Here is a 25,750-nt window from a genome sequence, read left to right as displayed (position 1 = left end):
GTGCCTCACGACACCCTGGCCCGGCGGGGAGCTGCCATCAAGGTGTTTTCAGCGAAGCCCAGAGCAGCACTGCCCACCCGAACTTATGACGGAGGGAGTGAGCTTTCTGTCTCATTTCAGTGGCATGGCCCCCGGGGGCGAGGGGTGGGCCCGGCCTCCTGGGGGGCAGGTCCCAGCCTCCTGGCTAAGGCTTGGGAGGTTGTGCACAATGTGGGTTGGTGACAGGGGGAAAGGGAAGAAAATTGAAAAGTACAGAGAAAGAGGAAGGCAACTTTGTAACTGAGGCTGTGTCCTGGAAGACTGCGCACCCCCCAGTACTCAGCCAATGGGGGCCTGGGGGCGGGGCCTGCCTACACATCAGCACTCAGCCAATGGGGGCCTGGGGGCGGGGCCTGCCTGTCTGCACATCAGTACTCAGCCAATGGGGGCCTGGGGGCGGGGCCTGCCTACACATCAGCACTCAGCCAATGGGGGCCTGGGGGCGGGGCCTGCCTGTCTGCACATCAGACACCTGATCTCCCGGCTCGGGCACTGTCCTGAGTGGACAGGTGGGGGTGTTTCCGACACACAAGCAGATGGCCACTTTGTTTCTGGGTTTCCTGAACTCCTGAATGACACATCAGGTCATGGCGTGTCCTGCTGAGGGGGGCACCGGGCTCAGGGCGGAGGGGTCAGCTGTCGGAAATGTTGGGACCAGCCACGCCCTCTGGCCACTCACACGGACCCAGCGGCCTCTGCTGACCGCTGACTCGGCCGCCCGTGGGCCTTGGTTCCTGATGAGGGGCCCTGCCCACTGGGGCCTCCGGGGCCCTCCCCCTCGCCTGACATCCAGACTGAATACTGTGGAGGCAGTGACTCCTCCCAGGCCCCACCCCTGCCCAGATGCCCACAGCTTTCCGGGCCGCCTCCTTCCCCCTAACCCCTGTGACCTCTCCCCCACTGCATGGCGCCAAACCTGCTCCTGACTGCCCAATGACCCTGCCTCATTTTTCCCATCTCGGACGATGGTGGCTACAGGCCCAAATCCCCAGGGTCACTGTCCATGTCTCCTTTCTCTCTGGCACCCAGAATCCATCCTGTCTTCCCTATGTCCTTGGACCAGCCCAGTATCCACCACGCTGGACTCCTGGCTCCTGTGATCCCCGCCACAGCCATTAGAGGGCACCGGTGAGCATCCGAGCCAGTCCCTGCTCTGCCCAGAACCCTCCGTGGCTCCCCAGGCCCTGGGGTGCTCCCTGCACCCCTGTCTCAGCCCAGAGAGGCTCAGCAGCACCTGCGGATTTTCCTGTTCCTCGCCCGACCCCCCCTGTAGAACGCGAGAGCCCGGGGCGGGCCGCGCTGACAGTGGGTGCCCCGGGCCTCACCTCTGCTCCGTGTTGAAGATGGCGAACACGTGCTTGTTGGACATGAAGCCCTTCTCCACGTCGCGGATTTTGAGGTTGTCCAGAGGCAGCATGTACTTCTTCTCCTTCTCCTGAAGACGCACGCGAGGAGTCACCATGGGCCCTGACGTGGCCCCAGGGCGCCTCGAGCCGCCGCCAGCACAGCCACGCACCTGCCCCCTTGGCGTCCCAGGCGGCCCCTGGCTCCCCCCACATCCGGGCACAGGGGACCCTGGGCTTCTCCCCCCTCCCACCCACCACAGACCTTGTCATGCACGGACGGGTGTCCCCCACCGGGACTGGAGGGCGGGGGTTCCCATCCCTGTTTAACCCTGGCAGCCCTCACACAGGAAGTCCTCACATTCTAAGCTGTCACTCGACCGAGGGGACGGACAGCAACCTAGGCTGTTTCCACGACAAGCATCATGAACCCATTTCACGGTGGGTTAGACTGAGGCACGGGGGGGGCAGCCAGAGTTTGGGACAGGGCTGTGGCTTCGTGGGTGACCCCAGAGCTGGAAAAAGCCCTGTTCAGTAAGGGCCACCACGTGCCAGGCCTGGAAGCCCCCACGGCTCAGGCGGGCAGCCCCTCCAGCGCCACGGCCACTGCTCTTGTGGCGGTTACATGGAGAGGGCGGGCACACAGTAGGTCTGCTACTCCGGGAGATCCCATGTAACCCACAGCGGTAGCCACCCCAGTGCCCAGTGCCAGGCCCTGCCCGCATCAGCTCAGAGGCAGGTGGGTGCTGGCCAGGAGTCTCAGGCAGGCTGAGCGGCAGGCTGGGCCCCGGGCTCAGAGAGGGACACTGGCTGCCCAGGGCCACACAGCAGGTAGCCAGGCCCGTCTGGCACAAAGCCAAGTTCCCTGTCCACGCCGCACCCCCGGGGCCTTTCTCCACCACGTGGGCTTCCAGGAGACTCGTCACGTGCCTCCCCACTGCTGCTGGAAGGGCCCAGAAAGAAATCCAACACAGCCACAGTGGGGCAGGGGGCGCCCGGCGGGGGCTCCTTGGCAGGTGGGTGCTGGCTCGAGGCTCGGGCATCTGTATGGGGCGTGGGGTGGGCCGGGCCCAGCTCCGTGGCCTCAGGTGCCCTGCCTGGCGGTGGTCAAAGTCGGCTCTCCCTCTCTGCCTCCCGGGTCTTCGGTCAGAGGTGGGAGGTGCAGGCTGGGGGACTGGCCAGGGCGAAGCGGCTGCAGGGACAGGGTAGAGCGGCCATGGCGGCGCAGGCACTCTTGCCCCCATGCAGGCTGGGGGCCAAAGGGTGGGTGGTGGCTAAGAAAGCACCAGGGGATGCAGGGCCTGGGTCTCCCCGGCCTCTCAGGGAACGGCCTGTGGGGGCTTTGGCAGTGGCCAGGGCGGGGGCCTGTGCAGGCGCGTCTGTCCCTTGTCTGGAAGTTTCCAGAAGGGCCTCTGTGGCCCCCACCCTCGCGTGTCAAGAGGCAGGAAGCTTCCAGCCGGCCAGGCCAAGTCACTGAGTCACGGGCCATCGGGCCCAGCGCGAGACGCCACATCTGGAACTGTTTAGAGCCAGATCCTGCCCGGGACCAGGGCGGCTGCCTTGCTCAAGCCGACAGCACACACCACGCACACGCACGTGCACACGCAGAGGCATGCGTGCGCCCCTGCTCCCCGCCCCGGGGCCCCCAAAGACAGCTGCTCGGGCGCACAGAGGCCCCCGCCCCTCCCCCCGCCGTAGGATTTCCTGAAAACCCACAGCTCTCTCCAGATGCGCAGCGGCCCCAGCCCTGCCACGTCACAAGGAACCCGGGAGCGGGCTGCGCGGCGCGGCGCGCGCACATGGCCGCAGCGGGGGCCCCGAGACAGCCGGCCCCGCCCGCCCAGTGTTCAGACTACCTGTTCAGGGGACTCCGGATGTGTACAGTAGTCTGCACATTGGTTAGGCTGGGCCGGGCCAGCGGCGCGACGGACGGCCCCCCGCGCCACCCCCACCCCAGGTGAGTGTCACCTGCCGCCAGCCTGCTGCCCGCTGCGGAGGGGGCCGCAGACAGAAGGTTCTGGAGCAGCGGGGCATGGGGGGGCCTTGGGGAGAGCTGGGGGCCCTGGACCAAACCCCTTCCCCATGGCGGGGCGCGTCCTTTGTTTACTGAGAGCTCGCCTGCCCCAGGCTGCTCCAGGGAGGTGGCGGGGGCTCCGTGGGGGGTCGTTCACTTGTGCGCTTGCCCCCAGACCCCGGCTTTGTGTGTGGGGCACACACAGGCTGTTGCTGCGGGGCTGCTGGTTCTCATTCCCCAGGCGCCCGCCCCTCGGGCCCACACTCCCCCTGCCGCTGGTCTGGGGCCCCGAGGGAGGGTGGGGGCTCCTGCTTCGGATCTCTGGATGCAGGGAGACTAAAGGGGCCCCTCGCAGGTGAAGCCAGAGGGGCCCTGAACCCTGGGCTTCTGAGGCCACTACACGGGGTGCCGCCGGGCTGGGGTGGCCCAGGAGCCCGGCCCCCGCTGCCCCGGGGAGCTCAGAAGACCCCCACAGCCCTGGGAGCAGCCCCCGCGCACCCAGCAGCTGCTGTGTCCAGGGCAGGCGTGTTCCCGACGGTGGGGGCAGAACGGGGGGCGGGGGGAAGGACCAAGGGTCCCCCCGAGCCCCTAGCCCAGCTATTTTGAGGAGCCACTGGAATCTGACTAGCGGGTTCCTCAAGGAACTTGGGGCAGGGAGGAGGCTGTGCCTGGTCTAGGTTCTAGAAGGTTCCATGGGGACTCCAGACATGCACACAGCACCTCAGACGGGGCCCCGCAGGTGGGGCCGGGGTCCCAGAAACTTCCTAGAAATGAGTGCAGCCTCACGTGGGGGGGGTTCCACATTTCACCCCAAACCTTACTGTGTTGGGGCTGGGTGGACACGCAAGGACGGGGCGTCCCTCAGGTCCGTGGGTGGCACGCCCGCCACGCAGAGCCCTCCCTGGCTGTGACACAGGACAAGCCACTGCTCAGAGCCTCGTTCCCTCACCTGACACATGGGGGTGAGGACGACGGCTTCCCCCGGGCAGGCGGGAAGACTTCCGGAGAGAGGGGCGGCCCAGGGCGGGGCGTCCTAACCAGGCGGCCTTCTCATCCCTGTGCACTTGGGCCCAGGCCAGGCCATTCCAGAGCTGGGGCTGCTGGGAGGCCCCAGTGCCAGGCACAGCCACAGAGCACCCCAAACCGTCCGGAGCAGGACATTGGGGGAGAACGCGGCATGGTGAGTGATGCCACCACCAGGGAGGCCGCATCCCATCCCAGAATGCTGGGTTCAAGGCCCAGTTGGTCCACACTTCTGATCCAGCCCCCTGCTGGTGCGCCTGGGAGGCAGCAGGTGGTGGCCCAACAGCTTGGGCCCCTGCACCCACATGGGAGACTCAGATGGAGCTCATGGCTCCTGGCTTTGGCCTGGCCCAGCCCCGGCGGCTGTGGGCATTTGGGGAGTGAACCAGCGGATGGAAGATGTCTCTCTCTCTCTCTTTCTCTCTGTCCCCACCCCTCCTTCAAAGAAATACAAAAAACAACAAGGAGGCGAGCTGGGGGGAGGGGGTACTTCGGGAGAAGCAGAGCTGCCTGGCCTTGCCCCTTAGGGCGCTGGGCCTGTGGCAGTGGCTGTGCCATCCAGGGGACCACGGGAACTGTACTGGACAAGCAGGAAAGCTGCTGTGTGGCGAGGGCTCAAGGCCCGGGAAGGAGCTGGCCCTGGGCGCACAGCGAGATCTCGAGCAAAACCATTTGTCCTGTTTTTCCATGTTTCCCTGAGCCCAACAGGGGGTGGCTGGGGCTCAACGGAGGCCGTCACCAGGGCAGCCACGCCGGCCTTCTGGGAGCTGGGGCGCACGCCGGCCACCAGGTCTCGAGACACGAGCAAGACACACCCATCCTGCCGGGAGCGCCTTCTCCGGGGCCTCTGCTCCGGACCCAAACCAGCAGCCGGGCTCGCTGAGCCGAGGCTGGCTGAGAGCAGCACGGTGGCCTGGCCAGTGGCCCCAGTGTCGCCCACGATCCACTTCCAGGCCATTACAAAGACTGGGCAAGAACTGGGCTGGGCCCCGTGGCATGGCGCGGCGGGTTTAGGGGCTGTCCCTACACCGGAGCACCGGCTTGAGTCCCGGCTGCTCCACTTCTGATCCAGCTCCCTGCTAATGCGCTGGGGAGGCCGCAGAAGTTGGCCCAAGTGCTTGGGTCCCTGCACCCACGTGGGAGACTTGGCTCCGGGCTTCATCCTTGCTCAGCCATTTGGGGAAGTGAACCAGCGGATGGAAGACCTTCTGTTCCTGTCTCTCTAACTCTGCCTTTCAAATAAAGAGAATAAATCTTTTTTAAACTTAAAAGAGATGGTCCCGTCAGGCGGGGAGGCTGGGCTGGCGTTGAGGAGGGGCTGGGGGCACTGGCTCCGGCACCGCCCATGGGCTACTACAGCAGCCTCGCCTGCGGGGCCAACAGTCACTGTCCACCCACCCACCAGGACGCACATGGGTGGAATGTTCTAGAGGCTCCACACAGAAGGCAGGGACCACTCCACCCCACTTCACAGACAGGAAAACTGAGGCGAGGCCCGAGAGGTTAAGGGCCTGGCTGCTCCCACAGAGGACAGAACCCAGGCCCCTGCAGCTTGGCCACGAACCTGAGGCCCCGTCCCTTGGCTGTGGCCCCCTCACTATTGCCCCTCCCACCCCGGCTCTCTGTCTCTCCAGGAGCCATCACGCCCGACCCCAGGGACCAGGAGGGACCCGGAGCCAAGCAAAGTGCAAGATGCTGGCTCTGGGTGGCGGCCCTCCTACCCCGGCCCTTGAACTTGAGGCACAACGGTGCCCAGGGAGGCCCTGGCGAATGCATGAAGGGTGCCACGGGGAGGGTGCAGGTGCCACTCACCTCCTCGTCCTTGTACCAGGACAGCGACTCGGCCGTGAGCACGAACCAGTACTCCTTGGAGCCACCCTTCATCAGGCTGATGTTGTTGATGGTCAGCCAGCCTCTGCGGATGACCTGGGGGAGGCCGAGGATCAGCAGGGCCGTGCCGCGCCGCGCCCGCCCCAGCACAGCGCGCAATGCCCTCGCTCCACAGCAGGCGCCAAGCCGGGGACCACCCGTGGCAGAGACACCTCGAGCCCGAAGCCAAGAAGCCCAACTCTGCCTCGCCCCGAGCCCTTGCCACTGGAAACCAAGGCAGGGTGCCAGGGTGCGAGGGCCTGGACCGATGGGGAACCAGGAATGTGCGATTATCACGGGGGGGTCAAACGTTGCCCGCTCTGCGTCGAGGCCGGGACCCGAACCTCAGCTGTGTTGGGGGCCAGGGATGCCCTCAGTGCCAGACCCTCGGGCCCCTGCAAGACGCTTCTCCCCAGCCCGCCCTGCTCAGGGCTGGCACATAGGGCCCCACGCTGGCCCCACGCCCAGCAGCGGCCTTCTGCTCTGAGCAACACCCCAGGAGTCTGCGCTGGGGACCCCACAGCCCTGGGACCCCTGCCCAGGGCCTCACCTGACAGCTCACTGCAGGCAGCCCTAGGGGCCACGCTCACACACACCTCGGGGGCCAGAGGCTGCCCCCTCCACCTGGACTGGGCTCCCCCGGGGGGTGGCGGGAAGCACACGGAGCCTGGGGCAAGGCCGCCTAGGGCCGAGGCAGCAACAGACAGGGCCAAGCAGTGGCGGGTGGGCTGCGCACGGCCACAGACAGCTGGGGAGGGCCAGCGTGGGCCCCCAGGGCAGAGAGCAGTCGGGGCCACTAGGGGTGGGTCTGGCTACAGCGTGCCTGAGGACTGAGGTGCCAGACGCCACCTGGTGACCCCAAGGCCAAGGGCATGGACTTCTCCGTCCCGGCTCTCGGGACTCCTGCAGCCAGCTGGGAGGCCGGCTCTTCCCATTGCGTGCAGCAAGGCGCGCTGTGGCCATCTCCCTGCCCAGGGAAGGAGGAAGAGACCCCTGGCTGTGGCCACACCACCAGCCAGGACCGGCAGGGCTACAAGGGCCACGTTTGCTCTGCCTGTGAGTCAGGAGCCAAGGCAGGGGGTGTGGAGTGGGGAGGCATGGCCTGCCCGAGTCTCCGCCCAGACCTGGGCACACAGCGAATGCTTACTGGACCCTGGTGTAGGCACTGAGTGACAACGAGGGGAGGGCGACCCAGGGGACAGGCTGTTGGGGCTGTCCCCTAGGCAAATCCTCTGCCATCCCAGGCCCAGCTGGTTCCCAAGGGCACAGGCACACCCCAGCACCCCTCAGCCCACGTACTGCCACCTGGGATGGGGCCACCCAGGGACCCACACACCTGAGCCACGAGAGCATGTGCCCCCAGGCGCCCTGCCCAGGCCACCTAGAAAGCTGTCTGTGCGGGACCCCCCACCGAAGGCCGAGACAAAATCCCACGCCGGGAAGCTGCAAGCCGAGAGTAGCAGCCACAGGCGCCAGCCAGAGACAAGGGGGGTAGAGTCCTCCAACTGCCCCGACAGTGCCCGGGGGGTCCACTCCCAGGGGACCCGACGTCGCAGGACTTAGGGGTGGCGAAGGCGACAGAGGAGGCAGGCAGCAGCGCCCCCACGCGCGGTCCAGGCTGCACAGCGACAGGCGGGCGGGGGCAGCAGGCCAGAAGCGGCACAGCTGGGGTGGTAGGCGGGCTGGGCTAGCCTCCTCCCCACGCAAGGGTCCCAGCCTGAGCCGGGCACACTGGGGTGGAAATTATGGCTGGGAGAACAGGCCAAGGCCACGCTCATGGCAGAGCTGGGCTCCGTGTTCTGGGGTGAGGAGAAACCACTGAACTCCTTGGGGGTGGAGACGCAGGTGCTTGGCCTGGTCTGTCTGAGGCAGGAAGCCGTTCAAGTTCAAAACGGGCTGGGTTTGGATGGGATTGGAGAGGGCAGGAACGGTGGGCCCAAGGCCTATTTGTTCCTCCCCCGACCGCCCCTGACCGGGCCAGGCTTGCTCCCGGGCCCTAACTGCCTCTTCCAGGCCGCGGGCACAGCTCAGGCTACTGAAGTTCCCATGCTGACCAGAAGGTGGCGCTGTGGCCCACCCAGGCCTAGGTGGCGGGCAGCCGGGAATCTTGAACTGGGCTGCACCAGGCCTCACACCCACCTGTGCCCACACTGAGCCCAGCTGGCTCCACACGAGGGGAGAAGGCATTTCCTACGGTAGGGATGGCAAATACGGGTCTCCTTGGGGGGCCACGCCAATTGACTGGTTGGGGGCTGCCTGTGGCACTGCCCAGAGAACTCTGGGTGTGGCAGACAAGTGTACTGGGATCGACTGGTGATGTCTGTCATGGACAAAGAATAGGGAAAGGGGGCGAATAGAATAGGCTCATCAGTGGTCCTGTTTGTCATGGAGGCAGACGGACAGAGGCAGCATTCAGGAAAGAGCCCCCTGTGGGTCATGTCTGCTGTGGGTACAGGCAGGGACACTATTGGGGGAATACTGTGACCGTTTAGTCACGTGGGCCACAGGACTCGGGCTGTGGCTTCTCAGTGAAGAACGCCAGCACTGATGAGCAGTACCTGCCACGGGCATGTGATGGGAAAGGGAGCTGGATCGATTAGCCATGTCTGCCACGGGCACGTGATGGGAAAGGGAGCTGGATCGATTAGCCATGTCTGCCACGGGCACGTGATGGGAAAGGGAGCTGGATCGATTAGCCATGTCTGCCACGGGCATGTGATGGGAAAGGGTGCTGGATCGATTAGCCATGTCTGCCATGGGCACGTGATGGGAAAGGGAGCTGGATCGATTAGCCATGTCTGCCACGGGCATGTGATGGGAAAGGGTGCTGGATCGATTAGCCATGTCTGCCATGGGCAGAGGAGCCAAAGATTTCTGCATGTGGAAAAAACATGCTGTCATCAGGGAGCGACATCAGCAAGGGCAAAAGCTTCCCACAGCCAGAGGCCTGGTATTTGCCATCCCTGACCAATAGGACACTAGACGGACCTGCCAGGAGGCCGCTGGGGGGCAGGCCTGGGGCCGGGGTGGTCAGGTTAGTGTCTGTGCAGGCAACGGACAGGGAGTGAGCCACGGTGCGGGGCTCCCGGGTTAGTGTGGATTTTAGTGCTCTGGTGTCGTTATTCCGGGGGGAAGGGGTGTTAGGGGTGGACGGGGTCTCCGTCGCTACGAGGCTCTATGACGTTGGCTACCACGCTAAGAGGTACTTACCAAGATCTCCCCCTTTGAAAATGCAAGGTTAGGGTTGTGGGTCAATCAGGGAGGAACGGGCGGAGGAAAGGAGACGAAGGGGACATGAGGGACGGAGGAAAAGCAAGAGAAGCACAAAAATGGGGAAGAGGAGAGCGGGGGGGGAGCAGAAGGAAAAAAAATTACATGCTATTAATTAAACTCATGGTGTTAATATTTAATTCATTATCATTTCCCGAAACAAACAAAAAGAACATACATATTACCTAGGGCAAGCGCAAAAAAAACAAACAAACAAAAAAACCAAACCAAAAACCAAAACTGAAACTACAAAAGGGGTCATGCAGGGGTTACGTCCTTTCCCCCGGGCTCGGTCAACAGCACAGCCCCTGCCCCGCCCCCACCCGAGCAGGACAGGGGGGATATTGGCAACAGTTTGGCAAACAGGATGTGTCCTGGTAAAAACTGGTTGATCCACACCAAGACACCAGATTCTGGCGTTCATAGAGCTGTTCACAGGTCCTAGGCTTCCAGCTGGGGCAGGACAAACCCTGTTCCTGGGTCTCCGGGCTCTGGGTGCTGGGGGGGGGTTGGGGGCACCCCCCAACAATGTGGCTTCCACGGGCACTACCTACAGGCTGCCCAGTCTGCGGGGCTGCTAGGACCTCAGGGGATTCGAACCCTGGCCTTAGACGTCAGGCAGGGCTTTCTGGGTGGGGGATACGTGCCCCCAGACCCTGCCAACGCGCCAGCGCTCTCCGACCACTTGGGGCTGGGAGTGGGTGGCCGGCTGCTGGGGCGCCCACCTCTGGCAGAGCAGGCCCTGGGCTCAGTCGCCTCAGCCCTCCCCGCCCGCCCTCCCCCAGGCAGCGGCAGGTGTGGGGGGTGGGCTACCTGGTTGGGGATGGCTCGCTTCTTGTTCAGCTGTGTGCTCCTCTGCTGGGCACTGAAACCAAAGCAGAGAGAGAGAGGGCTCATGTGGGGGAGACGTGGAGACGGCAGGGCGGCGAGAGGCCCTGGCGAGGCCCGGCTGGGGGGCGGGGGCTCAAGGGACGGGCAATGCCCCCTGCATGCAAAGAGCTGCGCGAGGGCACAGCGGTCCCAGGCCCTGGTCCCAGCAGCCCCGGGTGCTTCCGGAAGTCAGTCAGGGCCCGTGATGATGCCACAGCCCCGGAGCTGTCTGCTCGCGTGCCTATCCCACAGCCTGGCCGGCGTGCCCAAGGACAAGGGCCACGGGGTTTCCAGGGCGCCCCTGCCAGCTCCCCGTGGGTTTCCCATGGGTTTGTTTTGTTTTTCAGCCCTGACAATCACACAGCAATGCCTCCTCCTGCGACTTATCCGGCCAGTTTCCTTGCCTCGTCTGATGGCTCTGGCTGGGGCTTTGCAAGTCGCCTCTGTCTTCCTTCCCTGTCTCCCACCCCTGGCTGCCTTGACCTCCTGGGGACGGGGGGTGGGGTGGGGGGTGTCTCGCCCTCCCATGGCCCTGCGCCCGCCCCCATTCCTGCCCTTGGCTCCCTGGGAGCCTGTCCCCAGCCTGCGGCCGACTCGCTCACGGTCCTTCTCCCGGGGCCTCTGACAAGTGCTCTGTCCCCCCCCAGCCAGGCTGCCCCAGTCACACAGCAGGAAAAGGCACACAGCAGGCAATACCCACCCGGTGACCAGCTGCTCAGTATAGTAACAGCTGGGGGAGGTGGGGAGGCCCAGGAATCCAGAGCAAAGAGTGGAGTGGTGAGAGGAAAAACAGGAGAGACGGTGAGAAGGAGCCGGGATGGCGTGTGAGAGGAGAGAAGTCAGGGAGCCCTCGCCGCCGAGGGGCAGCGCTGAGCCCGCGCGGCCGCCAGGGGGCGCCCAGGGGCTGAGGCCCACGGGCGGGGCGGGGCCCTGGGCGGGGCCTGCACTGCTCCACCCAGCCGGCCTCCTCCAGGCCAGGGCCCTGGGCCGCATCCCGCCTGGCCCGGGGCTCCCCTCGAGGGGCACCTGGGGCGTGCTTGCTCACTGCCCGATCACGCTCCCTGGCTCGGGAAGGCAGCCCTGCGGTGTCCGTCGGGCAGATACAAGGGAGCTGGCGCTGGCTCCACCTCGGGCCAGGATCCCTTCACCGGCTGCCGGAGCGATCCGGGGGAGGGCCACCTATACGACCATGCCCTGCCGGCTCCGGGCCGACCCGCTTCTAAAGCTGGAGTGGACGGCTGGAGGCCGGAGAGACCCCTCCAGAGGTTTGACTGGGAAACGGTCAAGTCTGGGGGCTGCTGGCCACGGGCCCAGGAGAGACCCTGAGGCCGCAGGGACCACGAGACAGGGGCCGCTCTCAGCTCTCGAAGGCCTCCAGGTCGTGTCGAACGGCCCAGGGACTCCTGACCTCTCCTGCCTCGCCGGGGCCTGGCTCTAAGGACAGGAGCAGCTGTCGCCCCACCAGCCACCGTCCCCAGAAGCACATACTTGGCAAATCCAATGAAGTCCTCGTGGTTCGTGTTGATGTAGGACTGCTCGATGTCGATGAGGAGGAGAATCTAGGGGAACAGGGGTCACTGTGAGTATGGGGGCGGTCAGAGCGCTTCCCACGCCCACCAGCAGGGGGAGCCCGGAAACCACGCGGCTCCCCAGGCAGGACCCCAGAGCACAGCCCCCAGCCTCAACCACACACAAGCCAGGGTCGACCTGCAGGGAGGGGGTCATGGCTACTTCCAGAGGTCAAGGCCTCACAAGCAAGTACACCAGGGCCGACAGGCAGAGGCTCCACCTCCTGGGCTGGGTGGAATGGAGGAATGGGGTGACAATCAGCATGGGAAGTGCAGAATTAAAACTGCAACGCAATGGAGACCTGGGAACTGTTTCAGCAAACAGATAAGTTCACCCTGACAATTATACACAGATCAAAAGGTGTATACACCCTGTGGTGGTGCTGTCCCCTAGTGGGCTAAGCCTCCGCCTGCAGTGCCAGCATGGGCACCAGTTCTAGTCCCGGCTGCTCCTCTTCCCATCCAGCTCTCTGCTGTGGCCTGGGAAAGCAGTAGAAGATGGTAGTGCTTGGGCTCTGCACCCACAGGGGAGACCTAGAAGAAGCTCCTGGCTCCTGGCTTCGGATAGGCCCAGCTGCAGCCATTGTGGCCATCTGGGGAGTGAACCAGTGGATGGAAGACCTCTCTCTCTCACTGCCTTGGCCTCTCTGTAACTCTGCCTTTCAAATAAAAAATTTTTTTTTAGATGTACACACACTGCACACATGTATTGAAACATCAACTATACAGGCATAGTTTTACACATCAACGAAAAAGAGAAATTGAAGAATCCACGGTCCATGATAGCTTCCATTTTTATTTATTGATTTTTAATTTCAAAGGCAGAGAGACAGAGATTGTCCATCTGTTGGTTTACTCCCCAAATGCCTGCCACAGCCAGGGCAGGGCCAGGCACCCAGGCCCCAGTTCGGGTCTCCCATGTGGGTGATGGGACTGCTGCCTTGAGCCTCACTGCGGGCTCCGGTCTGTATTAGCAGGAAGCTGGAGTCAGGGGCAGGTCTGGTTATCGGACCCGGATACTCGGGCATGTGCGTGTCTTATCCACTAGGCCCAAGGCCAGGCCTCCCGTAAACTCAGAACTATCCCACACGGCGTGTGTGTCAAGCCATGATTTATTGTACATCATTTTATTTTTCAAAGATTTCTTCTTTTTTATTTATTTGAAAGTCAGTTACAGAGAGAAGGAAGGAGAGAAAGAAAGAGATCTTTCATCTGCAGGTTCACTCCCCAGATAGCCCTCAAGGCTGGAGCTGGGCCAGGCCAGAGCCAGGCGCCAGGAGCTCCATCCAGGTCTCCCACGTGGGTGCAGGGACCCAGCACTTGCGCCATCCTCTGTTGCCTTGCCAGGCACATGAGCAGAGAGCTGGTTTGTAAGTGGAGCAGCTGGGACTCGAACCGATGCCCATACACGATGCAGCGTCGCAGGCGGAGGCTTTACCGGCTCCATCACAACGCCAGCCCCTATCTTATTTTTCTAAGATTTGTTTTATTTGAAAGGCACAGCGACAGAGAGAGAGAGGGAGAGACAGAGAGAGAGAGAGAGAGGGAGAGACAGAGAGAGAGAGAGAGAGGTCTTCCATACGGTAAATGGCTGCAGGAGCATGGAGCTCCATCCGGGTCTCGCGTAGGCGCAGCGGCCAAGGACCGGGCCACCTTCCGGTGCGTTAGCAGGGAGCTGGATCTGAAGTGGAGCAGCGGGACTGGGCTTACCCAGTGCTCTGCGCCACAGCGCCTGCCCCAAGAGCACTGACTTTGAACCACCCACCACACGGGCTTGAGAACAGCTGTCGGGTAACAAGGTAACCGCTGCTACTGAGCAAGGGATCCAAGAGCTCCCGGGCTATTTTTGCTACTTCCTCTCTGAGGCGGAAACTATTTCCAAATCAAAGGACAAGAACAAACTGCGAAGCTAGCTGGGCCGAGTGAGAAGTCAAACAAAACACCCTTGCACGTGTGCTCACAGCGGTACACACACACACGTGCACACACGCACGCATTCACACATGGGTACACACCTACACGCACACAGCTACACACAGATGCGCACGGGGTACCCACGCACGCGCACACACACACGTGCACACAGGCCCCTACACGGCCCAGGCCCCTCCCCCGGGCTCCTCCCTTTGCTGCCCAGGAAGATGCTGAACTGTGGGCACCCGGGTCCAGGCGCTGGGGAGAAGGCTCCCCTCCCTGGCTGTACGCCAACCCCGCCTTCCGGCCCAGCCTGCGAGTCCGCAGGCAGAAAGTGGGGCCACGCCTAGGGCCCCGTGGGGTCCTTGGGAGATGCGGGCAGCTCCGTCCATCTGTGAGGGCCAAGTCACCAACTTCAAGGACTAATGAGCGGCCCCTCCCCACGGCTGTGGTCTGCGCAGGGACCTTTAAGAGGTGGGCCCAGGGGAGGGCCTCGGATGCTGGGGGCTCTGCCACAGGCGTGTGCATAGTAAGAGAGCAAGCCTGGGGCCTGTACGGGGGAAGCCGCTGCCTGCAACACCGGCATCCCACAGAGGTGCCAGTTCAAGTCCCGGCTGCTCCACTTCCGATCAAGATCCCTGTTAACAAGGCTAACGCCCTTGGGACAGCAGAGGAGGACGGCCCAGGTGCTTGGACCCTTGCATGCACGGGAGACACCGGGATGAAGCTCCTGGCTCCTGGCTTCAGCCTGGGCAATCCGTGCTGTTGTGGCCATTCGGGAAATGAACCAGCGGATGGAAGAAAAATTAATTAATAAGGTACACGCTTGGGCCCCGGCCTCCCTGCCTGGCCACAGCCTTTCCCTCTATTCATCTTCCCTTAGACTGTCACCTGAGGCGGACGCTGGGGGCCACCTGACCTTGCAGTTTCAGACTCTAAACCCCTGAGCTAAGTGAGCCTCATTTCTTCTTTTCTCTTTTCCTTTTTTTTTTTTTTTTTTTTTTGACAGGCAGAGTGGATAGTGAGAGAGAGAGAGACAGAGAGAAAGGTCTTCCTTTTGCCGTTGGTTCACCCCCCCCAAATGGCCGCTGCGGCCGGTGCACCGCGCTGATCCGAAGCCAGGAGCCAGGTGCTTCTCCTGGTCTCCCATGGGGTGCAGGGCCCAAGCACTTGGGCCATCCTCCACTGCCTTCCCAGGCCACAGCAGAGAGCTGGCCTGGAAGAGGGGCAACTGGGATAGAATCCAGCGCCCCAAACTGGGACTAGAACCCGGTGTGCCGGCACCACAAGGCAGAGGATTAGCCTGTTAAACCACGACGCCGGCCAGCCTCATTTCTTTATAACATATTTCATTTGAGCCACAGAAAACGCACTGTGGAACCAGCGCTGTGATGTAGTAGGTGGAGCCGTTGCCTTCAGTGCTGGCATCCCATATGGGCGGGCACCAGTTTGAGTCCCGGCTGCTCCACTTCCCATCCAGCTCTCTGCTGTGGCCTGGGAAAGCAGTGGAGGATGGCCCAAGTGCTTGGGCCCCTGCACCCACGTGGGAGACCCGGATGGAGCTTTTGGCTCCTGGCTTCGGATCGGTGCCGCTCTGGCTGATGAGGCCAGTTGGGGAGTGAACCAGCGGATGGGAGACCTCTCTCTCTCTCTCTCTCTCTGTGTAACTCTTTCAAATAAATAATAAAATAAATCATCTTTTTCAAAAAGGAAAAAGAAAACGCACTGACAGGCCCATTGCTGGCGAGGGCAGAGGAACCGTTTGCTCCAAATGCAGGAGGCACAGCGCAAGCACCCACACAGGCCCGCGCCGGCTCTGCTTTGAGCAAACCGTGGCCAAGAGGCCAAAGAAGACAACCACAGTCCCGGCGGCTCCGTTTCCCATCCAGCTCCCTGCCAATGCACCCGAGAAGGCAGTGGAGGATGGCCCAAGGGCTTGAGTCCCTGTCACCCACATGCGGCCCCAGATGAAACCCCTGGCTTCGCACTGGCCCAGCCCTGGCTGCTCTAAGCATTTGGGAAATGAACCACTGAACAGACTCTCCCTCTCCAATTCTGCCTTCCAAAAAAATGTTTTTAAACAGTTCACAGAGAAAGGAATTAAAAACATAAGTCCAAGGGGCAAGCGCCTGGGTGGGTTCCCCGCTCCTAGCTCCTTCCTGTGCACACCCGGGAGGCAGCGATGATGGCTGGAGGAGCTGGGACCCTGACATCCGTGTGGGAGACCTGGACGGAGCTCCTGGCTCGCAGCTCGGATCCCAGGCCAGCCCAGCCGCCGTGGGCACTTGGGCAGTAACCCGTGATGGTGGGGTCATTCTGCTGCAGGACGTTCTGAAAGCCACGCACAATTCTTCCACAGTGTCCATTTTCCCACGAACGTTTCCTCCTGTGCCCCACTTGCTGCCTGTGCATGCGTGGATCTCTTTAGCATAAAGCGTGAGAACCTAGATGCACCACAAATGTCACGCATCAGGAGACGCAACTCTGCGGTGAAAAGCAACCAACCAGGGCCAGCGCTGTGGCATGATGGGTAAAGCCGCTGCTAAGGCACCAGCACACCACATGGGTGTGATTACTGGTGGCTTCATTAAAAAAATATACATATGTATATATATATTTATTCAAAAGTTAGAGGGAGAGGGCGAGAGACAGAGAGATCTTCCATCCACTGATTCACTCCCCAGATGGCCACAAACTGCTGGAGTTGGGCCAGACCCAAGCTAGGAGCCAGGAGCTTCCTCTGGGTGGCAGGGTTTGGGGCCGTCTTCTGCTGTTTCCCCAGGCCATTAGCAGAGAGCTGGATCAGAAGTGGAGCAGCCGGGACTTGGAACTGGCATCCGTATGAGGTGCCGGCACTACAGGCAGCGGCTCTATCCACTATGCCACACACCACAACGCCAGCCACACTGGCTGCTTCACTTCTGATCCAGCTCCCTGCAAAAGATCTGGGAAAAGCAGCAGAAGACTCCCCAAGTCCCCCACCCACGTGGGAGACCCAGATGAAGCTCCTGGCTACCGGCTTTGGCTTGGCCCAGCCCTGGCCATAGCAGCCATTTCGGGAGTGAACCCATGGATGGAGGATCCCTACATCTCTCCCCCCCCCCCAACTCTGACTTTCAAAACACAAAAACAGCAGCCCACCCCAGGGATGAGCCCAGCTTTAAGCCTAAATGGGCAGGGAAGGGGCTGACGGTAGCCAGGCCTTGGAGACTGGGGTGGGGGCGACAGCCAGGGGCCCAGGAGACGCCTGCGGTCGGACAGAGCTCAGCAGCCGGGCGAGGCGGGGCTGGTTACCTTGCTGCACACAAGAGCTGTGCACGGGAAGTGGGCCTGGGAAACGAGACGGGGGCCGTACCTGGTCCTTGGTTCTGCCCTCGCGCTCGCGGATGTAGGTGGTGACGATCCGCTCCGTCTCCTCTCGCAGCCGGGGGTAGGAGCTGAGCTGGGGAGACAAGTGGAGTGGCCGCGTTGGGGGGTTCCGGTGGCCCAGGCAGCAACATGAATCACGCAAGCAGAAGATGCGGGGGAGGGGGGGTGCAAGGAGCGATGTGGCGGAAGCAGGATGGTGGGGTGGAAGGTGGGAAGTGGCAGGTGGCAGAGAAAAGTGGGTGCAGGTCTGCCACCCAGAGGCTGCGGGCCCCCCCGCCCGCCCAGCCCTCGGGGAGGATGGGGACGCCCAGCTTGTGAGCAGTGCACAGCGCCTATTCTAGGATGGGGGGGCGGCATCTGGGCCATCAACCTCCGGGGGACCCCCTGTGGAGGAGCAGTTCCGAGACCCTCTTAAAGGGCCTGTCACATCCGACCGTGCAGGTGGATCTGGGCATGGCTGGGAGTCTCCTCTCTCCAAGGGTCCCCAGGGTGCACACGGCACAGGAAACGCAATGCCTCGGCCAAGGCCAAGGGCAGCCCGTCCCCTGGGACGTGTTGTCTGATGCTACAGAACTGAGATGTCGGGTGGGACAAGGGGTCCACGGAGGGGGTCCCACCGAGGCAGAACTTTCCAGATGCCCGGGGGCTGAGTCTGCCGAATGGAGGGGAGGGGGCGGCTGCGCATGTGCAGACGGTAAGAAGGAAACCTGTTACCTTCTCGGCACACTTTTTAATGACCGTGGCCAGCTCTGAGACCACGAGGTCCACACACTTCAAACTCGGCTCTTTGAGCTTTACAATCTGTTTTTTCACAATGGCTTCAAAGGCCATGTCAGGGGTGAACAGCCCCGTCCTGGTCATGCGGAGGAGGGCGGGACGAGGCAGAGGGACAGCCAGGGACAGTGCAGGCCACACACGCAGGACGGGAGACAGAGGGGGAGAGGGAGAGAGAGAGAGACGAGTCAGCCAGTTAGTGCGTGCACCCAGGAGCCTGGCCCTCATTTGCCCCGGAAGCTGCTTCGGATCTACGAGGCCTGGGGTGGGCGGGGCCTGGGGCTTCGTGTGGTGACGTCCTAGGACGGCCCAGGTGCGCAGAGGCTTTGAGTCTCCCCCGTGGGCTGGGGGAGGACCCTGGCTAACCCATGCGCGGTGTCGCTTCCCCTTCCCTTCTCCCAATCCAAGTAGCTTAAGAAGCAAACGTGGGTTTTTCCAGACGGAGAACAGCGGCCCAAGCAGAAAGCCCTGCCCATCCGTGCTGGGGACAGCGTGCTTGCCAAGCACAGCGACCGTCGGGGAGTGCCTCAGCTGCGGGGCCGACACGGGCAGGAGCCGGCCCTCCCCGGGGAGCCCGTGCGCCTTGCCAGGTGGAGGCAGTCGCCCATGAAAAGTGGCACAAAGCACTCACGACCTGGTGAGTGTGGGGCCGGCCGGGGGCAGGGCAGCACCCGAGACCTCACTGTGGTGCTGGCCTTCAAGGCCCTTCCCAGCGCACACAGAGCCGGCTGGGGCCGGGGAGGCCCGGGGGCTCGGCCTCCAGCAGCTGACGCGGCCCCCTCTCCGCTTCCCAGAATTCAGCAAAGCAACAGCCCAAGGGAAGCCGCAATCCCATCAGACACATGCTAGGCTTGGTATCAGGGTCCCAGGGAGCGCGGCCCAGCCCTCTGGCCAGCTGGCGAGGCCTGGGGCCCACCAGGGCGGCCCGGAGGCGGCACTCGGGGAGCCTGATACCAAACCCCCGTGGGCGCGCGGGTCCGATACCTTACTGGTACACTGCCTAACGGTATTGATTAGCTCCTGGATAACCAGGTCGACACATTTCAGACAGGGCTCTTTCAGCTTCACCACCTGCTTTTTCACAATGGCCTCGAACGCCAAGTCCGGGGTGAAAAGCCCAGTCCTGAAGGCCGCCCGCGCCCGGGGACAGCGGGAGTGAGTCGGAGAGAAACAAGGCACGGTCAGTGACGCCCCTCGGCCCTGGCCCCAGGCCGCGCGGCTCGCGGCAGGCCTGGCTTCAAGCTTGATTTGGTGACGGTGAGCGAGGGGCCCCTTGGTGGTGAAGGCGGGGACCAACACTGCCTTCTTGGGGTCCTGGGTCAGCTCCGGGCCCGCTCGCCTCAGGCCACCAGCGGGGCAGGAGACCAGGGCCGTCCACCCTCAGGTGCCCTCGCCACTGCCCAGGGAGAGACTTCCAGGTATGGAACAGCACCCCGGGGCTCCCGGGAGGCCTCATGGGGCGGGGGGTGGGGGGGGACCCATGCTGGCAGGCAGGTGGCGCCGTGGAGGGGAGAGACCGCGGCGGCTCGGGCCGGGGCACGGGCGCACTTGCCTGACTCCGTGGATGTTCTTGATGGCGTAGCTGATCTCCCGGCGTAGGTCCTTCTCGTCGAACTCCATCTGAGGAGACACGAGGCAGACACATGCACGGGCGCGCCGGGGCTCCGGCAGCTGTGCGTCTGGGGGTCGTCGTCCCCTAAGTGCAGCCGCACCAGGGCACGATAATCAGCTGGTCAGAAATTCAAAACCAGAAACCAAGAAAGTCGGCCTGAAAACTTGGCTTCAGTATGGACACTATAAAACCAGCGGCGCTGTGGCACGGCAGGGTAAGCCGCTGCCTGCAGTGCCGGCATCCCGTATGGGCGCCGGTTCGAGTCCTGGCTGCTCCTCTTGTGATCCAGCTCCCTGCTGTGGCCTGGGAAAGCAGCGAAGATGGCCCAAGTCCTTGGGCCCCTGCACCCGCATGGGAGATCTGCGAGAAGCCCCAGCCACTGCGGCCATGTGGGGACTGAACCAGCAGATGCAAGACCTCTCCCTCTCTATTTCTGTGACTCTAGCTCTCAAATAATAAATACATCTTTAAAAAAACAACAAGAAACAATCCAGCTCTCTGCTGTGGCCTGGGAAAGCAGTGGAAGATGGCCCAAGTGCTTGGGCCCCTGCACCCACATGGGAGACCCGGATGGAGCTCCTGGCTCCTGGCTTCGGATCAGCGCAGCTCCAGCTGTCAGCCATCTGGGGAGTGAACCAGTGGATGGAAGACCCCTCTCTCTCTCTCTCTCTCTCTCTCTCTCTCTCTCTCTGCCTCTGCCTCGCTGTAACTCTGCCTTTCAAATAAATAAAATCTTGGAAAAAAAAAAATACAAGGGTAAGCCAGGGGTGGGAGATCAGCGCGGGGGGCGCCCGGCGACAGCCCTCCAGAGGCACGTGACCAGTTTGCAGAGCAGGGGACGTGCACAGCGGTGCGTTCTTGCCGGGTACGCCAGCCCCCCGCGGTCACCGTCTCCTTTCGGGCGCACTCCATGCTGTCTACACACTGGAGCGACTGCTGACACGCTGTGTCTCTCGGAGGGCGCCTGCCGCATGTACGCTCTGTGCTCACTCGTCCACAGAAATCAATCGGGAGGGGTCAGGCCTCCACCGGCCTCGCCCAAGGGTAAACGCTGCGGGGGTTTCTCTCTGTGGGCGCTGCTGCGGCCCAGGGGTTAAGAGACGGCTTGGGACACGCATGTTTCCCTATCAGAGTGTCTGGATTCAAGACGAGGCTCCGCTTCTGCCACAGCTTCCTGCAGCCCCGGAGAGCAGAGGCTGACGGCTCAGGTACCTGCTCGTCGCCACGCGCAGGGGTGGCTGGGAGGGAGGTACCAGCTCCTCCCGGCTCTGGCCTGGCTGAGGTCTGGCTTTGGCAGGCATTTGGGGAGATGGAAGATCCCTCTCTCTCTCTCTCTCTCTCTCTCTCTTTTTTTCTTTTAAGATTTTATTTATTTGAGAGAGTTACAGACAGAGAGAGGGAGAGACAAAGGGCTTCCATCCGTTGGTTCACTCCCCATTGCTGTTGTAATGGCCACAGCTGTGCCGATCCTGAAGCCAGGAGCCTCTTCCGGGTCTCCCATGCGGGTGCAGGGGCCCAAGGACCTGGGCAACCTCCACTGCCTTCCCGGGCCACAGCAGAGAGCTGGATCGGAAGTGGAGCAGCTGGACTTGAACGAGTGCCCATATGGGATGCCGGCGCTGCAGGTGGAAGATCTCTCTTTATGTCTTATTTGACTTCCAAATAAAATAAAAATAAATTCTAAAAAAATTTAAAAAGGCTTTTTTTTTTTTTTTTTGGAAACTGTTATGTCCTCAAGGCAAAATGTCCAGCAAATCGCAGACAAAGAAATAACAGAACAAAGAGAAAGTTCCCGGCTGCAGCGTCGACTGCGGATTGTGCTGCACCTGCTGCCTCGGCGACCCCGTCCCCTCCATCCACACCGTGCTGGGGGCGTTCCCACGGGAGCTCTCCTGCGTGTTCTCAGCACGAGACCTCCTGAGGGGACCGAACACTGCAGCATTAAGACACCTGCGATGCACATCGCGGCACCTGGGCTTGAGTCCCGCCTCTGGCTCCAGGCTGCAGCTCCCTGCTACCGCGCACAGGGAGGCCCTGCTGGTGGCTCAGGTACTCGGGTCCCTGCCCCTCTGTGGGAGACCTCAAGGGAGTTCCTGGCACCCAGCTCTGTTCCCACAGCCAATGCAGGCATCACGGGGAAGGCACCACCAGCCCGAGTTCTCGCACTCTCTCTGCCTTCCCAACTAAAAACATCTTTTAAAAAATGACCCGGTACTGCGTGCAACCTTGTGCACACCTGAACTCAGCATTAGGGAATTTCCAGTGCCTGGTACAAGGTCAATGCCGCATACACAGAGCTTTGCAGTGTGGTGCAGGGCGTAAGGACACGGCAAAGCAGTCTGTGGCGCAGCGGGTTAAGCCACTGCCTGGGACCCCGTATCCCATATGAGGGCTGGTTTGAGTCCCGGCTGCTCCACCTGCAGTCCAGCCCGCTATGATTGTGCCTGGGAAAGCAACAGGTGACGGCCCAACTCCTTGGGCCCCTGCCACCCACGTGGGAGGCCTGGGTGGAGTTCCAGCTCCTGGCTTCCGCCTGGCCCAGCCCCAGACATGGTGGCCATTTGGGGAGTGAACCAGCAGATGGAAGAACTCTCTGTCTCTCCCTTTCTCTCTGTACTTCTTCCAAATAAATAACTCTTTACAAAAAGTAGTCCGTTCAAGCTCAGTACCGCTGCGACGGAGCCTTGTGTTTTGTAAGGATTTTCGCTCCCCAGGAGGCTTCGCTCCGTGGATGAAGAGCCGCGGGCACACAGCCCTCACTGTTTGCAGAAAACTGTGCCCTGGTCTTGGACAGAGAAAATAAAACACGGAGCTTCCCTCCGGTTCTGCCCCAGCCCTGCCGGCGGCCTGTGGCGGGGAGCAAGCCCTCGGGGACACCGCTCAAGGCCGGGCGGCGCCCACAGCAGGCTCTGGCGGGGGGCGGGGCGGGGCGCGGGCCGCTACCTTGACCAGCTCGAAGGGAAAGCGCTCGTGGAAGATCCGGTTGATGCGGGCGCCCCCCGACAGCTCCAGCGTGTCCACCTGGTCTCCCGAGCCCTCGATCCTCTTCTCGAAGTCCACGCCGAACTGCTGCACCATCCTGGGAGGCAAACAGGCGCGACGTCAGGGCGCAGGTGCCCACGCGCTCCTGGGATTGTGTTCCCACTCCAGCCCCCACTGCACAGGGCCTGCACTGCCGCCGGGCAACAAGGCCACACGAGGGCCTCAGCCCTGCGGCCGACACAGGCGGCGCCGCTGCTGTCCTCACTCCAGGGTTGCAGGAAGCTAGGCTCGGTCAGCTGCGCTCTGGGTCGCCCCCAGGCTGGGACCCCAGCCGCACACTCTTCGTCGCCCAGAGGCTAGACCTCCCCTGGACGTGGGCAGAGGGCCAGCATGTGCCGGCAGGGAGCTCTCTGGGGACAGCAGAGGCCACCTGAGCACAAAGGTCCTCTCGCCCCCAGAGCCCACCCCCACCCCTGCCGTGCTGGGGACGGGGACGGCGTCAGGCTCATGATGGCCACAGGGCTGTGTCTCTCCACCTCACCCCTGCGGCTGCAGCCACTGGGCCCCCTCAACATGCCAAGGACAGCCCTGCCCCAGGGCCTTTGCACTGGCCAGGCCTCATCCCCTGGGCTTCCTGGAGTCCTGACCTCAGGGACGCCGTCTGACCACGCCTTCCCCACTCCCACAGTTCACCACTGAACACACGGGTTCTTATTCACTCATGGCCTGGCCCGTTCCCTCCACGCCCCTACTCTCGGAGCCCCAAGGGGCTGGGCGGGGCCTGGGCACCCACTCTGGGGGAGACGCTGGTGTCAGGAGAACGCTTAGCACGAGTCTGAGTGGACAGCGGCCCCCGCAGGCTGGGCGGGCCACGGGGGTGGGGCCGGGGCGGCGCACGTACTGCAGCAGGGCCTTGGTCTTGCGCGTGGGGTCATCGGGCCGGAAGTTCTTGTACTCCTCCACCTCCTTCTCCAGCGACAGCAGCTGGCTCTGCAGCTTGCTGCGAAGAGCCGGCAGCGACTCCCGGATGTGGTTGGTCAGTTGCTGCCGGAGAGAGGTCAGAGGTCAGAGAAGGCGGCCTGGGCAGGAGGCTGCGATGGGGCAGGCTCCCCTGAGGGCGACAGAGGCCACTTGGCGCTGCCCACCAGAGCAGAAGCTGCCCCAGCCCACATGGCCCGCGCAGGGCGCTGGGCAGACGGGTTACCGAGGCCACGGCGTGGCGGGTGCAGAGAGGCCGGGCAGCAAGGTGGGGACGCTGGCCTGTGCGACCCCCATGAGCACCTCTCACAGAAAGGCCAGGAACCCCGTGGGCCTGCGAGCGGAAGCCGGCGACTGCCATCCGGTGCGGGAACCCAGGCCCACGGCAGACACGGGGTGGAGGGTGCCCCGCCCCCCACAAAAGGACAGGGAGAGGCAGGGCTGCTTTCCGGAGAAGAGTCCAGAGACACAGAGGTGGGAGGGGCTGGAGAATGAGCCCCGGGAGACGCTCCCCCCCACCCCCCCAGGCTCCGCGTTCTGCTTGAGTGTGGTGCGCGCGTTAACTGTTGAACCAGGAGGGGGTGGCGCCGGCCACCCGCACCGGGAGGGGACTGGAGGGCTCATCCACCAGCCTTGGGCTCCACCATCACAAAAGAGCGGGGAAACCCCCCAAGCTGGAAGAGCAGCCAGCACCTGGCACCCGGCAAGCGGCGGTCACCCTTCTCCAACCACAAAGCCTCTCCCAAGCAGCCTGGGGGCAGGAGAGGGGCGCAGGGGCCTCACAGCCGTGGAATGGCCCATGGCCCCGGGCTGCGGGAGCTGTGGGAGCCGCGGGACCCCACAGGCGCCCTCTATGCCTGCAGCTCCACGGCCGCTCCTGGCTGCCGTGCTGGGGACCCCAGCCTAGGAGGCACCTGGTCCCGCGGGCTGTGTTAATTCACATCCCTCCCCAGCCCCGCCCCTCCGCTCGGGCTGCCCGGCCTTGCCCACGACGCCCACTCCCCTGCCCAGGCCCTCACCCCACAGCTCACTGTCCTGTCCGTCCCCTCCCTGGAAATCCGCCATCAGGAGGACACTGCCCCGGTGTGCATGCAGGAGGAAGGCTTGGCGCTCAGAGCCGTGCTCGGGGCCATGCCCGAGGCCCTGCCGCTGTCCGGGGAGCCACTGGCAAGCAGTGACGTACATACCTGTGGCTGGCGTGGCATGGCCTGCTTCACACAGCACACGTGCCACTGGCCCGAACAACCAGGTCTCGGGGTTTGTCCCCAGCCCCAGGGGACACAGGACCACTGTCTGATGGGTGACGGTAGGGAGGCCGGCTGGCCTTGGGCCCTCAAGGTCAAGTTACTGAGTGCTTCCACTTAGGCTACGCGACCAGCCCCCAGCCTTGCTCATACCTAGTCATTTAACCCAGGTTGCCAAACGCCCAACTGTCCAGCGCACCAACTTACTGAACGCCTGGTTCGTCACCAGGCAGCCCCAAACGACCCCTGTTCTGAACTGAGCTGAGTGCCGCTCTCCGTCCAGGACAGTGCTGGGGTGGGGGGGGCACAGCCGCTACGCAGTGCGCGCCGTAGGCCACCGCACAGGCCGCACGCGGTACCTGATTCAGCGTCTTCTGCAGGTGCGGGGTGCCCATGCGGTCGGCCATGTGCCGGTAGGCCGGGTGGGACAGGAAGAACTTGCGCTCGGCCGCCAGCGCGGCTCGGATGTCCTTCTTGCCCTCGATGTCCTTCTGGCTGCGGTTCACGACGCCAATGTAGCCTGCGGGGAGGCAGCGCCGGGCGGGCCACATCAGGCAGGCAGAGGCGCCCGGGACCCCGCTGTGCACTTGGCAGGGGCTGGGCCGGGGTTGGCTGTAGCGACAGCTCCTGCCCAGTCATGCACAGACTGGGGCAGGAGCACCCATGCGGCACCCGGGGCCTGCAGGTGGCCCACCCTGGGGCTGGCACTGTGGCGGAGCAGGCTAAGCCAGCGCTCCGGACACCGGCATCCCATCATTGGAGCGCCACTTTGAGTCCTAGCTGCTCCACTTCCGGTTCAGCTCCTTACTCATGTGCCTGGGAAGTTAACGGGGGGGTGGGGAGGGGTGGGGACCAAGTTCTTGGGCCCCTGCTAACCACAC

General features: G+C 63.1%; 1 protein-coding gene across 10 annotated transcripts in view; it reads right to left on the bottom strand.

The window, feature by feature from the left end:
- Positions 1-25,750, bottom strand: part of DNM2 (dynamin 2) — a 71,188-nt gene that overhangs the window by 4,227 nt on the left and 41,211 nt on the right. For 3 of the 10 annotated variants that reach the window (XM_062179050.1, XM_062179046.1, XM_062179044.1), the window contains exons 6-16: positions 25,229-25,389; positions 23,549-23,691; positions 22,609-22,744; positions 19,606-19,673; positions 19,038-19,176; positions 17,266-17,352; positions 11,917-11,987; positions 10,372-10,423; positions 9,499-9,510; positions 6,232-6,345; positions 1,365-1,474 (exon numbers count right to left, since the gene is read on the bottom strand). In XM_062179050.1, the coding sequence (XP_062035034.1) occupies positions 1,365-1,474; positions 6,232-6,345; positions 9,499-9,510; positions 10,372-10,423; positions 11,917-11,987; positions 17,266-17,352; positions 19,038-19,176; positions 19,606-19,673; positions 22,609-22,744; positions 23,549-23,691; positions 25,229-25,389 (1,093 nt within the window). Of the gene's footprint in view, positions 1-1,364; positions 1,475-6,231; positions 6,346-9,498; positions 9,511-10,371; positions 10,424-11,916; positions 11,988-17,265; positions 17,353-17,993; positions 18,133-19,037; positions 19,177-19,605; positions 19,674-22,608; positions 22,745-23,548; positions 23,692-25,228; positions 25,390-25,750 lie in introns of all 10 variants that reach the window. The other 7 variants (XM_062179051.1, XM_062179045.1, XM_062179047.1 and 4 more) reach the window with 3 other exon arrangements.

Source organism: Lepus europaeus, chromosome 20 (assembly GCF_033115175.1).
Source record: "Lepus europaeus isolate LE1 chromosome 20, mLepTim1.pri, whole genome shotgun sequence".
Lineage (NCBI taxonomy): Eukaryota > Metazoa > Chordata > Mammalia > Lagomorpha > Leporidae > Lepus > Lepus europaeus.
The sequence above is the reverse complement of the archived record's forward strand: the minus strand, read 5'-3'. Positions and strand labels throughout refer to the sequence as shown.